The sequence below is a fragment of the Planococcus citri genome, chromosome 1 (genome assembly GCF_950023065.1).
Source record: "Planococcus citri chromosome 1, ihPlaCitr1.1, whole genome shotgun sequence".
Taxonomy (NCBI): Eukaryota; Metazoa; Arthropoda; class Insecta; order Hemiptera; family Pseudococcidae; genus Planococcus; species Planococcus citri.
In genome coordinates this window covers 25,924,734-25,940,919 of record NC_088677.1, presented here as the reverse complement: position 1 = coordinate 25,940,919, position 16,186 = coordinate 25,924,734, and the positions used below count along the sequence as shown (strand labels likewise).

The 16,186-nt window shown below is 35.5% G+C and overlaps 1 protein-coding gene and 1 long non-coding RNA gene across 2 annotated transcripts in view; one reads left to right on the top strand and one right to left on the bottom strand.

The window, feature by feature from the left end:
* LOC135850083 (uncharacterized) overlaps positions 1-4,339 on the bottom strand; it is a 62,724-nt gene extending 58,385 nt beyond the window's left edge. Inside the window, exon 1 of the long non-coding RNA XR_010559650.1 lies at positions 4,114-4,339. This is a non-coding gene — a long non-coding RNA (uncharacterized LOC135850083). The remainder of the gene's footprint in view (positions 1-4,113) is intronic.
* The window catches only part of Ac3 (Adenylate cyclase 3), a 105,728-nt gene that overhangs the window by 76,813 nt on the left and 12,729 nt on the right, over positions 1-16,186 (top strand). The window contains exons 4-5 of the mRNA XM_065370793.1: positions 8,297-8,408; positions 13,473-13,600. Of these exons, the coding sequence (XP_065226865.1) occupies positions 8,297-8,408; positions 13,473-13,600 (240 nt within the window). The remainder of the gene's footprint in view (positions 1-8,296; positions 8,409-13,472; positions 13,601-16,186) is intronic.

The following is a 16,186-nucleotide window of genomic DNA, read 5'->3' as shown; positions in this document are numbered from 1 at the left end:
TTTTTTTTTTTTGAAAGATTTCAAAAGTTTACTTGAAAAAATGTCTTCCAAAACTGCAAAAAAAAAATCAAAAATTACAAACATTCAAAAAAATAATTACCTATTTGAAATTCAGAATGAAGGGAAGGCACAAAATATGTACAATCATTTCACATAAGGTGTCGAAAAAGAAGAACGACATGAAATGCCTGATTTTCAGCAAAATATTTTTTCCGATTTCAATTTTTCTTGGGAGGAGGAGGGTCAACATTTTTGAAGAAGACAACTAAAAAAAATTATGAGAAAAAATACATAATATAATGCTTTTAAAAAATCAAATAAAAAAAACAGCACAGATCGGATTCTTGCACAACCTGAAAATAAAATCTCCTGAATTTTAGTTACCTACGTAAACCAAGAACAGTTTTTTCAAGATTTGAGATTAATTTTTGAAAAATGGGATTGGGAAAGCAATTTTGTTCTCCCTATAGATCGAATGCATTTATTTTTGAGTTCTTCTAAGCCAATTTAATCAACTAATTTCTTGAAAATATGAAAAATCCAAGAACGTTCATCCAAATAAAAATATCGATTCAAAAAAAAAAAAATACCAAAAGAATGAAATTTTCATCACGTTGCATCGCTCGCATTGAATCGTTTCGAAATTCACATTCAACTTTCAAGTTACAATCCATCCAACTTTCAGGGAAAAAAATTCGATTCGCCCAATTACACATCGAAACCCAAGTTGGCAAACTATCTCAAGTGTATTGTACTCGTACATCGTAGAAAAGGAATAACGTACACGACGAAATTCTCGCCACTGTCACGTGCTTTGTCATCATATCGTCGTAACTTAACTACTCGTACTCGTGTACTATAAAAAGATGATTCCTCTCCTCTTCGCTGTTCTTCTATTCGTTGACACATTTACGTCGACTTCAATTTAGATCTAAATAAAGTTATCGGTTATAACTACTATAAAACGATTCCAGTATACATCTTCGCTCTTACTCGACAGCTAAGTAGTTTTGCTGCACGAACAGACGTGACGAGCACAAGGACCGAACATCCTTTCCCTTTGCCTTACCGCAATCGATTTATCGTCGAAGTTCACGTCATCTTCGCGTCTTTTTTACCACTAAAAAATCGCATCATTTCGTTTTAAAATTAAATTATGTCTCGAGCTTATAAATATTATAAATACGCCATCGAATCTTTTTTTTCTGGAGAAAAAGGAAGAAGATTAAAAAAATAAGCGAGCGAAAGAAAAACTTTCAATTAACACCAAACAAGTGCTGGCCCCAATTTAAACGAAGAGTAATGAAGAGTATATACCTAAAAACTTTAAAAGCAGAAGATACCCGAGCCTCGATGTCTCTTCCTTTTACAACGCACTATGACAAAGAGAAGTTCTACGTACACTCAACATTTTTTTAAGGCATAAAAGTTTTTTAATTTTTAGGTTTTTTTTCTTTTTTTTTGCGATATCGTTTTCGCTGCTATAAAAAAAATCGTTATATCCGTTTATTATATCGTATACCTATTACGTCATTGTTTCACTTTTTACAATGTAACCGGGGTAAAAAAAAAGGAAAAGAAAAAGGAAAGAACGAACGAACGAATTGCCATTAATAAAAATCATTCACTTTTGTCTTTCGAGGACGAGTATGATGAAGCGGACAGCGAACACAGAAGCTGGAATGTTCTTATGAGAAAATCGGCGACGCAATTACATTTGACACATTTCTCAATTTTTCATTTTATCGACGATGTTATTTAAAAAGCTTTAGCTTTTTTTTTATCGAATTGCGACGACGATAAAGGTGAGGTACCTATACATCGGAACACATGTATTTCATTTTTTCCCTCCATGTCTCCTTTTTATACACATTGTTAGGTTTTCAGGTGTCGTGCTTTGAAATCGTCAAAATATGTATTAATACCAACAAAAAGTATCTACAGGGGAGAGGGCATAATTTTTTGGGAACCAGGTCTACGATAATGAGTTCAAAATTTGAAAATATGTTTCAAAAAATTATCTTTTTTCACCAAGTGGGAGTAAAAGCCCTTTGGATGAGCAAAATCTTACGAGTAAATTTTTTACACAACCCTAAAAAGAAATATTCCCCAATTAAAAATTTACTCTCATACGAACGATACGAAGAAAACACAAAACTTGAAAAAGCGATAAGCGCAAGGCGACATAATCCTTTCAATATTCTCGAAACGATAGAAAAAAAATACCCTTACTTCTCAAAGTTTTTTTTTTATTCTCGTCGTCGTTAACTGGTACCACGAGTTGAAAATTTTTTCTTTTTTAGATCGGTGTTACAAAGCAAAAGCTTTCTTTTATTAATGAAGCTAAAAGGAAGAAATGACTTCCAAGGAGATGGAGGACAAAATGAAAAAAAATACTGAAAAAAGTACACTGTATTTACAACGTTAATTAGAAAAATTTGTTGGATCGTCGAACGATATTTTTTCCACTGTTTTTTCCCGACCGAGCGAGGGAACGCCCTTACGTATGGTGTTGTTTTGTATAATAAAAAAGAGCCCCGTATACGGTACTGATTTCCGCTTGAAAGTTTCACCGGTAATCGTTCGTTTGACGGAGGTTTATTTTTCAAAATAAATGCCTCTATTCGGATGGGTGTGTATATGTAATGTATGCGCAGATAACGTAGGAATAAGGGTAGTGGTACATGTTACGAATAGAGACAATGCACACCCCCAAACACTCGTCTATAATATACCTAATTCTTCTAGGTAATATGCCTATAGCCTTTACAATTTTCTAAATTAGACTTTCATCGACAGTAGATCGAGCGTAGAAAGCTACATTAATGACTGGGTTTGTTTTTTTTCGATTATCACACAAATGTAACTTCGATTATTAATCAATTCACCTTTTTTTCGAACTCTTTTTAAATATTTCACAAAAAAAAAAAAAAAACAGAGGGATTAGGATTATTATACGAATATACACAGAAGTCGGAAAATGTCACGCTTAGATGACGTAAAGGTCAATTTGAAGCATACTAATAAATAGGGTGCGGCATTATATGTGAGTAAAAAGGCTGAAATATGCATTAAATATGCGACCTTTTTTACCCCAAATATGGCCAAAATATGCGTTTTTTGTTGGAATATGTAAAAAATATGCAACTTTGATATGGGTGTCATTTCGTAGCTGTTCGAAAACCGCGTTCAAAATTGTTGTCCAAATTTTACTCAAAGTCTGAACACCAAAGAAAAATGAAAAAAAGAACAAAAATTCAAATTCGCAGAGAAAACATTTTTTTAAACATTTTTTTTATTAAAAATTTTTTTTTCAATACAATTTTTTCCGAGAGTAAAAATGTGTAAAATGACCGTTTTTTGAGCAATTTTTCAATTTGACAAAATATGTGAAAATATGTGTGAAAAATGTATAAAAAATACTCAAAATATGCAAAAATACACGTTTTTTCCCAAAATATGTAAAATATGTAAAATGAAATTGGGCTTAAAATGCAGGGATTTCCCTGAAACGTAAAATGCTTCCATTACTTTTAGAATCTGAGATCACCTGCAAAATATGCATTTGCATATAATGCCGCACCCTACTAATAAATAAAACATTTTTCTCTATATGGCTCAACTATCGTTCGAATAGAAGGGAATTTATGAGATGCGATCTAAATGGAAAGGGGATGGGTAGGCAAAATGTCGTGCCATTAATGTCAACGAAAAATTAAGCGTTGGTTTGGTATCGATTAAGTAATATTATCTATGTGTAGTGTTTGTAAACAGCCGACATTTATGATCAGAGTATCTGCAGAATTCTAAAAATAGGTACAATTTTGCTCGGCTTTCGTTTTAAAAACATCTCCTTAAAAGTTATAATCAAAATTCCTCCTTTGATGACTTCAAAAAAAAAATTTTCAATTTGGAAGAATGACGAGAAAAAATTGCAAAATCATCTAAAAGTCAATCACTCCAGAAACGCCAACACAATGTTCCAAATACCCCCCCCCCCCCAATCATTGGAAATTTCCAGCGAAAGGTGAATGATTAATTCGTAAAAGGGAAGAGATTCCAGGTTTAAAAAATAAAAAATTAATCTATTAATTAATGTTACTTAGTACTCACCTTGAATAGTTGAACATAATCACTGGACTGGTTCGTCATTTTGTCAGCAGCTGCATTACACGTGAACTGGCATAGAATAGACATCCTTTCAAACTTCCATTAGCCTTCTGCCAAAAATCATCAGGAAACCATAAAAAAACCTGCAACTTGAATCGAACGAACTGTATAGATTAGACATCCTTCCCAGAACTTCCAAGAGCCCAAAATTCACGGAGAAACCATTGAAAATCCTGCAAACAAAATATCCATTAGATACCAAGTACATAGATTAAAAAAGTTCTCACGCAGTATGGTCAAATTTCATTTGTACAATTTTTCAAATTTCACAATTTCAAAATGTACAAATCAAGTGTAGTGACTTAGTGAGAGAGAGGGGGGGGGGAGGTGGCAAATAACGCATGAAAATGAAAATTTCTGATTCAAAATGTAATCTTGTACAATTTTCGAAAGAGACCGAATGAAATTAACTGATTTAATAAATTAATTAGGTAATGGCAACATATTTATCAGAATTCCAGTTGATATGGAATTAGGGGGATTCTTTATGTACAACAGCATTTGGAACTAAAATACGCGTATTATTTTATTGGTTTGTATAAAAAAACGTATAGCATCTTTAATAATTCGCAAACAGAATTTCTCAGGTCTTACAATCCCTGAAATTATACTTCATCAACGTCACTATCCAGTTGAAATAACTTAGGTACGAGTATAAGCAACTAATAGTAAGTAGTAAATTTACCCATGTTCAACATACATACAATACGAGTAATTCCACTCACTAGAAATTATTTCCACAAAACCTGAACTCATCTACCAACAAGTATTTCATTAACAGTATCATTTCCTGAAGCCCTCAAAAATACAAAAGACTTCTTGTAACAAATTGAGAATGACTCTTAGAAGCCCCGAAGAGGTATTAAACCTTTCAGAAAATATTAGATAATTTTCATTTGCCTAAAAGTTCATCGTTAACCTATCGTAGACTTCCTAATTATCTCAACGAGATGCGAAGTCACCACGTAATAATTTGACCCACGAAATGCATGCGAATCTGCTGAATGTTGATTTGGCTGCCGTTGGATAAGATGTTCTTCCTGTTATGTTTTTCCAACACAGATTGGTTGGGGGCCGGAGCGAAAAAAACCACGATTTTCCCAAAAATTTCGCTTATTTGGGTAGCCATGTTTCCCTTCTAGAGACACCTCCGGTGCTAAAAAATTTTCCAAGTGATTGGGTTGCAATCCTCCGACATTTTTTTAAGCAATCCACCACGAAGTACATCATTATCTGATTTCTCTACGGAGAATTCGTCTTGCTGTTACAACGATTTTGATTCTTGATTTTCAATTCTTCATTTTTTGTTTTTGACCCGAGTTCATCAGCTTTCCGATCTCGCGAACCTGTTTCCAAACCAGAACCTTTCCACTCAACAGAACAGAGGAGAACCTCAACACCGACAGAACAGGCCGATGGCCCGGCTTAATATGCGGACTGTGCGTGAACCCGCGAAGAGATGACCCCTGGACCGAATCGCAAAAATTATCCAGTTTGTCACAGGGACACTCCAATCGTTCACTTCTGAAATTTTCTTCGGTTCGCCACTCTTCTGGTTAAGAATCTTCTGCCATATCTTCTCATGTGGGGCTTTCTCTGAGTCTACTGTTTAATGATCGACCTGCTAGGATTGTTTTTGACAGTTTAAAGAGAGTGAAATAAGCGCTGACCTGCAAGGCTAACCTGGCGCGCGAGTTCTCAAGATAATGGAGACAAAACTCAACACTGCTGTTGCCATCATTCAGGAATACGCTTGACTAACTGTCCATGAGGTCGCAACAACTCTAGAATTGTCGATAGGTAGCGCTCATCACACATTTTAAGCATGTTTTTCGTGTTTGTGCTCGGTTGGAGTTGCACCAGGAAACACCAGGCCCCATTTCACGGATGCAGTGCAGGAGTTTTTGGACCAACGCCGCATCCAGGTGATCCCCTACCCACCGCACTCACCTGACCTCGCTCCCTGCGACCTTTACCTTGGTCTTGCCGCAAAAAAGGACCCCAAAGACTGAATTTGAACTTTCAAGTTCTCGGCAATCGTAGGTGCGGAGGCGATTTTTACGTGGCAAAGTTCAAACATCCGTGTTTCGCGAACTATTCACCAAAAATGGAAAGTGAAAATACCAATGGATTCGTCTCGAGACGCTCTTTCCAACGGTGTATGGGTTTATATGTTTGCAGTGTTACCCGCCCGAGAAGAATAGCTGTCGGAGTCTTTACTGAACACCCCTCGTAGAAAAAAAAAATGTTACCTGAATGATTCTCGCATAAAAATCATGATGACAATCATGATGTCGCACGGATCCACCAAAAAATGAAACAATTCGACACTTGTGCCCATCGAAACACTTTATGATTGAATCTGAAAACAAAAAAATTATACCAATATTAAGAACCGAATTTACCTACATGAGCAAATTGCGATTTATGGAGCACAGCTGCCTATTGTAACAAATGCAACAATAAACTTTTGATTTGATTTGATTTGAAAATGTTCAAGGAAATTATTCGAGAATATCAACAGCAGGTAGATCTAAGCATACATATTATTTTGGTACCTATCATAAAAAAAACATTTTCAATTCTTCCTCACAGACCAATACTTTCGAACACAATAGAAAATCAAAACTGAAATTTGAGTTTACTACATTCATTTTTAGATCTTCCAAATCGATTGATGGCAGTTCTGAAGTCAATACAAAATCGTCTGATTTTATTCATTCGAGGTTAAGGGAAACATCACCCCCCCTTGCACATCTCAAATCGAAAGAAAGGACACATTCTGCACACAAAAAACGAGATAATAACATCGCAATCCGATAAAATAAATCTGTCGAAAGAAATTCCAATAAATGTACGATATTTCTTCGCATACAGCGCATCGAGTTCAAATTACGAAATTTGATCTCGTTAAAGACGACATTTCCTCGTACATAAGCACACAAAATTCCGCCCCAAAGGAAATACACGACGCTTAATAAGACCGAGCCGAACGCATCCAGCTCCAACTACATAAATTCACACAACATTACTCGCGACGACGTACATAAAATTTCCTCTCTCTTCATAACCATTACTCGCGATACATTTCGCTTCAGTATATACTCAAACTCTGCTAATTTATTCGTCGCGTTGCCGACGACGACGATCGAAACCGCAGAAAAACATAACCCAGCTCGAGTGCAAAAAATAAATGAGAAACTATTCGGACGGGAGACTGGACGTAGCACTTCCCAGCTCCAGGGTCTTGGTCGAGGTGAAATGGACAAAGTATACATTTAAGCTTTTAATTCGTGTAATCCGCCAGTGTCTCGGGTAACCTGGATACACGCCAACACATCCCAACTCGCTTGGTTTACCTTAAAAGTGCAACTCATCCGGATTGGCTTCGGCTCTCCGGATTCGATTAATCCGAAACCCTTACTTATGGCTATACCATTATAATCTTGATAACTTTTTCTCGAGTGTCTGTTACAAGCAAACCGAAATGATTCGTTCGAATCGGAATTATTTCGTGCGTTGTAAAAAGCAGATTTATTTTGACTCGCCGACTAATAGAAGATGGGAAAAATCCTCATTCCAATTACACGAGTATTTAATTTACAGATCATGTATACGTAAAGGAAAGTATCACTTAAACCCTACCAGAGAGATTCAAGACGAGGCACGCTCGCCCTTTTATTTTCACAGTCATCGAATTCGTCGTCTGTAGTATTCCCGCCTTGAGAATAAAATACGCTAAAAGCAATTCGCCATTTGTGAAATTCACTTTGACCTTTTGAAATCTCTCTAGCTCAATAGACGCGCAAGTATACGAAAATTTCATGCCACAGTCGATATTTTCTTACTGGTTGGGTCCTTTCATCGACTATACGCAACACATTTTAGCTGAATCTTCAAAATAAATCGTACATACCGCTCCAGCTTCCTCCTTTTTTTTTTCTCTCTCTCTCTCGTTTTGGTTAAAAGAACCTCTACACGCAGTATACACACTACAACAACTTCGTCGAATTATCGCTAAAACTTCTTCATCTTTTTACGTTTATGTGTAGCTGTAGCATGTTTCCAATATGTTACAATTTTTTTCGCTAACTTTGGTTCGTTTTTTTCTTCTTTTTTTTTGCAGCATATTGTACGCTGACATTGTCGGTTTCACCGCAATATCTTCGACGTATTCGGCCTCCGAATTGGTAAAAATACTCAACGAATTATTCGCTAGATTTGACAGATTATCTGAGGTAAGTGAACGACCAAAATTTGCTATTTCTTTAATTAGAAGTCAAAAAATCATTGAACAATATTCGCTAAGCTCAATTGACGAAATTATATGGTCCAGTCTAATTCAATTTTTTATACGTTCAATAGTATAAAAAATGTCAAAAGGTGCGGCGAGTGAGTGGCTAGTAGTCCACAGTTCAACTAAAAAACTGTTCAGTTGATTGGCACTTTAGTGGTACAAAAAATTCAGTTAGCTTTTTGTTGATCTTTGAATCTAAAATACTAGAAAAAGTGTAATTAGGATTTTTGCAATAAATCACAATTGGAGGGAGTTCAACCTCAGAACCTCCCATTTTCAAAATAGCTCGACGCTTTGATTTTAGGAGACTTTTTGAAAATTAAAATTTGGCCCCTTGATCACACGAGTAAAAAAAATCAAAATTCAATAAAATTGACATAATACTAAAATTTGGTTAGGATCCTATTTTCGACCTGTCGAGTCGATCGGAAATGGTTTCAAACCGTTCTGGAGCCTCCAGGGAATTTTGGTATTTCTCCAATTTTCTAAAAAACGCTCCAAGATAAATGTATATTCACCACCTTTGTGACCCTATCAAAGTTTCGATCGATGTAGGCATATATTTCCAAAATCATTTTGCACCTGCGCCTTTTTAAACTGTACAAAAGTAGATCGGAAGATCAAGCAAAAATTTATCACCTGTTAAAATTTCAAGTGCTAAAGTGCGTTTTTCGATTTTTGGTGAATTTTTGAAAATCAAATTTAGGCCAAAAATGAGCGAAAAAATCAAAATTTTACCAAATTGACCAAGAAAGCTGAAATTTGGGATACATCCTATTTTCGACATGCCAAATCGATTGGAAACACTTTTAAACCGTTTTGAGTAGTCCTGGAGCCTCCAGCAGATTTTTGAAACTCGAAATTCCGAAATTCATTCTGCAAACTAATTTCAATACGCTACGAAGTCAACTGCAGAGGATTTCAAGTCGTTTTGGAGCTTCCAGTAGATTTTTGAAATTAAAATTTTCCAAAATTTGTTCAAATGGAGATGGAAAGCCGAAATTCATTCTGCAAACTATTCAATTTTCCAAAAAACACCATAACCTTTCAAAAAGTCGCTGGAGGCTCCAAAACGACTTGAAATTCAGCAGCATGTCGACTTGATAGCGTATTAAAATTAGTTTGCGGAATAAATTTTGGCTTTTCATCTCCATTTGATGAAATTTTGGGAAATTTCAAGTTTCAAAAATCTACTGGAGGCTCCAGTAATTTTCGAAAAGTCGCTGGAGGCTTCAAAACGACTTAAAATTCAACTGACACTGACTTCGTAGCATATTGAAATTAGTTTGCAGAATAAATTTCGGCTTTCCAACTCCATTTAATGAAATGTTGTAGGAATTTCGAGTTTCGAAAATCTACTGGAGGCTCCAGAACTGCTCAAAACGGTTTGAAACCGTTTCTAATCGAGTTGGCATATCGAAAATAGGGTATATCCCAAATTTCAGCTTTCTTGGTCAATATGGTTGAATTTTGTTTTTTCCCTCAATTTTTGACCTAAATTTGGTTTTCAAAAATTCACCAAAAATCGAAAAATGCACTTCAGCATTTGAAATTTTGACACGTGATGAATTTCTGCCTGATCTGTCGATCTACCTTTGCACGGTTTAAAAAATTTCGTGCAAGTCCTATGTTGGAACGCAAAATCTGCGATTTCGGCTGACCTGTCAATCAAAATGGCGGCCATTTTGTAAGTAGGGCCACTTATTTTTTGAGGACAAGGGCTAGAAATGTTTCTTAGGACCCTCACTTCAAGAAAAAAGTTGTCCCGGTGGATCGAGGGGGGGAGTGCAATGGATCCTTATGCGAGCTCTCTGACTATGAAGTTGAACTAATTTTTGCCCATGGAGGAAGTAGTAAGTCCAAAGAAACATTGGTAAATTCACAACTTCAATTTCGGAAAGTTCTGCAAAAACTCATTTGATCTAATTTCGTCCACTTCTCAACGTACTTCATTTCAACTTTGTTCCCATACAACGACGTTTACCCCTTCAATTTACAAAATAGGCAACACGTTTATCTCTTGGATATTTAAATTTCCAGTTTGATCACACCCCCTCCCCCCCGTACGTAAAAAATTGAAACCTCTATTTGCGCAACACTTTGCGAACGAACGAGCGAACAAAAAAAAATTAACAACGAAAAAATGAGAAAAAAAATAGCGTAGGTTTTTTAAAAGTAAAATAAAAATATCGTAATTGAAAAAGTTTCACCGGAACGTATTTGTTTTTCTTTCGCGTGCGGCAGCTTCTATCTAAAAAAAATCTGCCATAGCATACGGTACGAATACGATAAAAATTCATAGCATACCCTCCACCTACCCCTTCGCAATCGCATTCAACTCGTCGCGTAGGTAATCCTTCGTATAATAAATTATACGCGTTTACCTGTCCACTATACCATTCTACGCCGCGGTACCTGCGTCGCTCATTTTCATCAACTTTTTGAATTTCATCATTCTGCCTTCCTCTTGCCCTCACCCTCCTCCGTCTCTCCAAAGCCCGGAATTAACATTTCAGGTCTAGTTGGTGTTTACATTCAGATTGATTGAACGACGATTCGCTATTAATTATTAAAATAGGTCTATGGTCTATCTGTCTACGTGTACATTTTACGAATCGAGCCAGCGCACGATATACAAAAATACAAGAGGCCATTCGAGAGTTATTTAATTCCTCCGAAAAAGTAATTAGGCAATCTATATTACACCGTGATGCTTACTTATCGACTTGTGCGAGGTACCTATCGTATTTATTATTCACGTGTTATTACAAAGGCGCAGTTCCCATTCTCAACGATCACGTTTCCTGGTCATCTCTCGAGACTATTCACGAGTGAAATTTGAACGATAGCAAATTCGGATTCAAAATCCATTTCTCAGAATGTGAATAATATTTGGGAGAAAAAAACCAATATTGGATGAAAGTTTAAATACAGCATGAAGGTTGAAAAACTAAACATGGATGAATAATGAGATTTGAATCGAGGAGCATAAAAAATTGTCTAGTAAGTAACTTTCCACAATTTTCACCAAAACGTACAACAGAAGTACGATGCTTTCATTTATGAAACAAATGCCCATACAATTCTCACATGAGCTATGAAAATAAGCACTCGAAAGCCTTCAAAACACCATCGACGAGGGAAAAAAATGCAAAAAATTCCCACCTATCTCACCTAAGCAATTCAAAATGAGCACTTTACAGACGCAATTACGTCCTACCTGTTCCAGCAGAGGTCTATTTCGAATACTAAATAAACTCGACTCGCAATATCTCCTCAAAATTCGGCGCTTAACGTGTTCAAAATCAACATATCTACACCTACTGCTCGTCAACTTGTTTTCCATAAAGTTGCTTCGCAACAAAAGGTCAAGTTTATCTAAGCCGACATTTGCCTTTCTCGAATTTCGGACTCGTTCCAAAAACTTCTTGATTTATTTCACCGCAATCGACCACAAGTACTACGCGAACCGAGACGAGAAAAAAAACCATTCGGAAACTCCATAAATTACTCCAACATATTGAGCCATTTACAACACCTAATGACGCCACATCCTTAACACTGAGCACAACCCCAACTCCTACCATCGAGCCAAAAGAAAAATATCCAAGGACGTGCCTCGTACATACGTAAAAATTCCAATACGTAAACAGTTTCCATGTATAGCTCTTTCACATATACTTACATATCAGTACAACAACGCCAAATTTTCACCGAAATAAGACATGGGAAAAAGCAAAAAAAAAAAGGAATGATAAAAGAAACGAAAATATCAGCACAAAACTTTTAAGAGCTTCACCTTTATTCCCTCAGCTTCGCCGTCGCGTCTCACCCTGCATTTTGTATACATAAAATGAAAAATACGAATAAACAATGCTCCAGAGAAATACGTACCACTCGACAGCCTCATCCGAGGCGTTTTTTTCCTTCTCTCGTATCTCGTCGTCATCGTTCCAATTCAAAAGAGCTCCCAGAGAAGTGTCGATTATCATTTGGCTTTCTTAATTTAAGGACTTTTATACGTATATTTTTTCGCTCGTAAATCGAAAACGATTCGAAAAAGTACTTAGGAATATTTTTTTTTTAGATAAAAAAAGAAAATACGGAAGTGTCTGTAATACAGGAAGACCCATAAAATTCGTCGTCTTGTTATCTCTACAGTCGTTGAAAGGCAAAAAAATATAAAGGGTCCAACACCCCCGCGTAAAATTAGCTCTCGATAACTACATAAATTTCCTGCATACAAATGTCACAAATGATCGATATCCGGTAAAAATTACCCTTTTAATAAAAATACTTACCTACTTTCGAGAAAAAAAATCAATATTTACACCTCGACCATAATTTCTCTCGTGAGAGTATTTTTTAATTTAGATAAGTAAATCTAATTTAACATGGTCCTTTTTACTCCTTTTTTTTCAACGTCATCGTATAGTTACTTTTACCAACACATAATCCACCCTTCTTCGTTCTTCATCTTTTATAGCTTTTCGAGAGCGAAAAAAAAAAATATTTCAAACAAAATACCCGGAAATTCAACGCCTTTTCTCAATACGCTTATCTATTCTTAACAGACTAACGGACACGGTTGAAAATTTCACTCGTTTCAAATTTCGCTTTTCTGAAACTTTCGCCGTAATTCTATCATCTTTTTCGCATTTCTTCCAACTTATGCTCTTTGACTGCGTATACGTTTGTCGATGGTGCTGGTGCTTCGTTGAATAGCGAGTATGTAATCTCTCCTTTGAACGATATTTTCTTTATTCTGTGTAATCTTTCGACGAAAAATTACAACTACACGACGTGATGTAATACGAGAATAAATACTTTACGTTGAAATAAAAATACCCAGCCTATTGATCAATTAATTTCGTCAACTTTTATTGTCTACAGTAACACGATTCGATAACTCGTTCGTGGAAATTGTTGCCTATTGTTCTCAATTCCGAGTATAAATTCGAGACAGTATAGACTTGAACACGACAACGATGTTTACTTTTTACAGAGATACCATCAATTGAGGATAAAAATTCTGGGCGATTGTTACTATTGTATCAGTGGAGCACCTAGAGAACGACCCGATCACGCTATTCTCTCCGTTCATATGGGATTATCGATGGTCGACGCTATCAAGTAGGTATTTTTTCGAACGAGTTTTTATTTCAATTTATTCGTAAGGTGATCAATGTAAATTATTCATTAGAAAGGTAAGTGTAAGTAATCGGATAAAGTATAAAAGGTTATAAAAATATTTCCTATCGAAGATAAGCCACCCAAATGATAATATTAAACATCTTCTTAAGCGCCTCGAAAGATACACGAGATTATTCAATCTGAAAAATGATTAAATTTTTCAGACATTAAGATTGAATTTCACACTTCGTTGATCCTTCTTTCCTTAATACTTTCTCAAAACACCCACCATTTTTCTATTCGTTCACTACTCGTATAATAATTTATGTCAATTTCAGATAAATTGAAATTTTCGATTTTTTTTCACCTGTTAAAAAGTGCGTTCTTTCAAAATTAAAAAAAAAATCTGACTTTGACAAAAATGAGTGTATATGACGTATTTCGAGTTAATATGACCATGAAGGCGGTCTAGGGGTTCCCAAAACGGTGCGAATCAATTTTCTTTGTAAAAATTGAAAAACGTAGAAAAAATTGACACATTTGGTCCGAATTCGGGTTGGTTAATGGTAAAGTTAGGCATCCTCTAGGATACATTGCGAGAAAAAAGAATGCATTTTTGAAGGTCTTCCACCCATATAAAAAAAATTCTGAAACCTCTTTTGAAGGGGTTATAGGTGGTTTGGCGATCTAACAAATTTATCACACAGGTTTTGAACCATAAGAAACAACTTTCGCTGGTTAGTTTCAAAATCCATTCCAAGGATACGGCCAAGTCACCTTTTCTCTCTTCATCTACTTATTCTTACCTAAACAAAATCTTGTTTTATCTAACAAAAAGTTGTAACACTAGACAGACAGACAACCCAAGGAAGGGAGCAAGGGGGAAGGCTCAGAAAATGTTGGAAAATTCGAGTTTCTTTAGTTATTTTAGTGCATTTTCACATTGAATCGACGAAAAGCAAACTTGACTTCACGAGGTTCATTTGACGAGATTTATGTGCACCAAAGCACAAAAATTTTGGAAATCCGCAAAAATTTACGATCCACGCGCGAAAGGGAAGGGAGCGGGATTCAAAATAGCTCAATTTCTTCAATTTTTTTGAGAAAATCGGCATAAACGTTTTTTTTAGGGGTGCCTAAAGTGGGGGACTCTAAAAAAGGGGTTCAAAATTTCGAATATACAGGGAGCTTAATTCAACTTTTTCATCTAGATTATTTAATATATACCTCAAAACGTTACGTTTGGTGCAAATCGCAGGTTTCCAGTTTGCCAGGGGTTCCCAAAATATCGAAATGACGAAAAATTTGGATTTTTGAGTACCAGCGAAAAATTTTATTGAGCTCAAAACTTGGTAAGATGAAGATGAAGGTGTTTCGGATACTAATATACGGGGTTCAAAGGGGGTAAGGTCAAAATGGCGATTCCTGCAAAATTTTCCAAAAATTGAAACCCCCCAATTTCTGGCATTGAGGGTCGAAAATAGGAAAATCCCCTCGCATAACGTTTATCGGGTTCAAACAGATCTTTTACGCTTAAAAAGGTTTTGAAAATAATACTCAGTGGTTCCTAAAATTCTTTTTTTTATTCACAACTTTGGGAACCCCTAGAGCCTAAAAAAAAGGTCATTTTGGGTTAACTAACCGCGGATTCGTACCTATTTGGGACATTTATTACAACATTTTAAGAGTAGTCGAGTCGATAACTATGCGGGGCCCAAAAAAAGGCCTTATCGAGACTTCTCCTTTTGAAGAAGAAAAAAAAGGAATTTCATTCCACTCTCTTTTCTGAGAAAAAACATTTAAGAGAAGATGAAGCTCATTTTGATTTGAATTTTTTAAAATCATTTGAATTTTGAAAATCTTTATGATGATTAAAATTGTCGATTTTTTCTCAATGTTTTGGTCAGTTTTTATGGGTTGCATGGCACTTTTTCAAAAATAACGAAAATCGTGACCCAATTTTAGGTTTAAAGTTTTTGAAAAATGCTAAAAAAAAACATTTTCGTAGAGATATTTGCATTTCCTTCATTAAAAAAAATTTAACAACAATCTCAAAAAAATTTCAAATAAACAGAACTGACATTTTTTACAAGTATCTTGTATTGTACTTCAATTCTCAAGCCACCTTTTACAACATCTTTGCATTTAGAATTGTTCTTTTCTCATCATCTTCACACCTATTTGAACAGAGTCCAGTTTAAAGGGTAGAACGGGTCTTGAAAACACTTCGAGTTAGAAAAATAGACGTTCTACTTGATTACAGTTTTTCAAAATTTTCGCTTAAAAATGATTGTACAACAACTATAACGAATAAATTTTCGATTCAAATCAAGACTCTAGAAAAAATGTACCTGCAGTCACTTTTCTCGCAACTTTTTCAAACAAATTTTCGAAAGCTTCCCCTTGATTGACAAAACTGACTCATTCAATCATAAGAATGACCAGACCTATTTTCCTAACAAATAAATACGGGATTAGGATTACAGAAAAATTTTAAATATTATGGAAACATCGTCACGTATTCGAACACTGCCCGCTCGGTTCCTTAAAAAATTGACATTTCTTCAAAAAAATAGCAATTTTTGT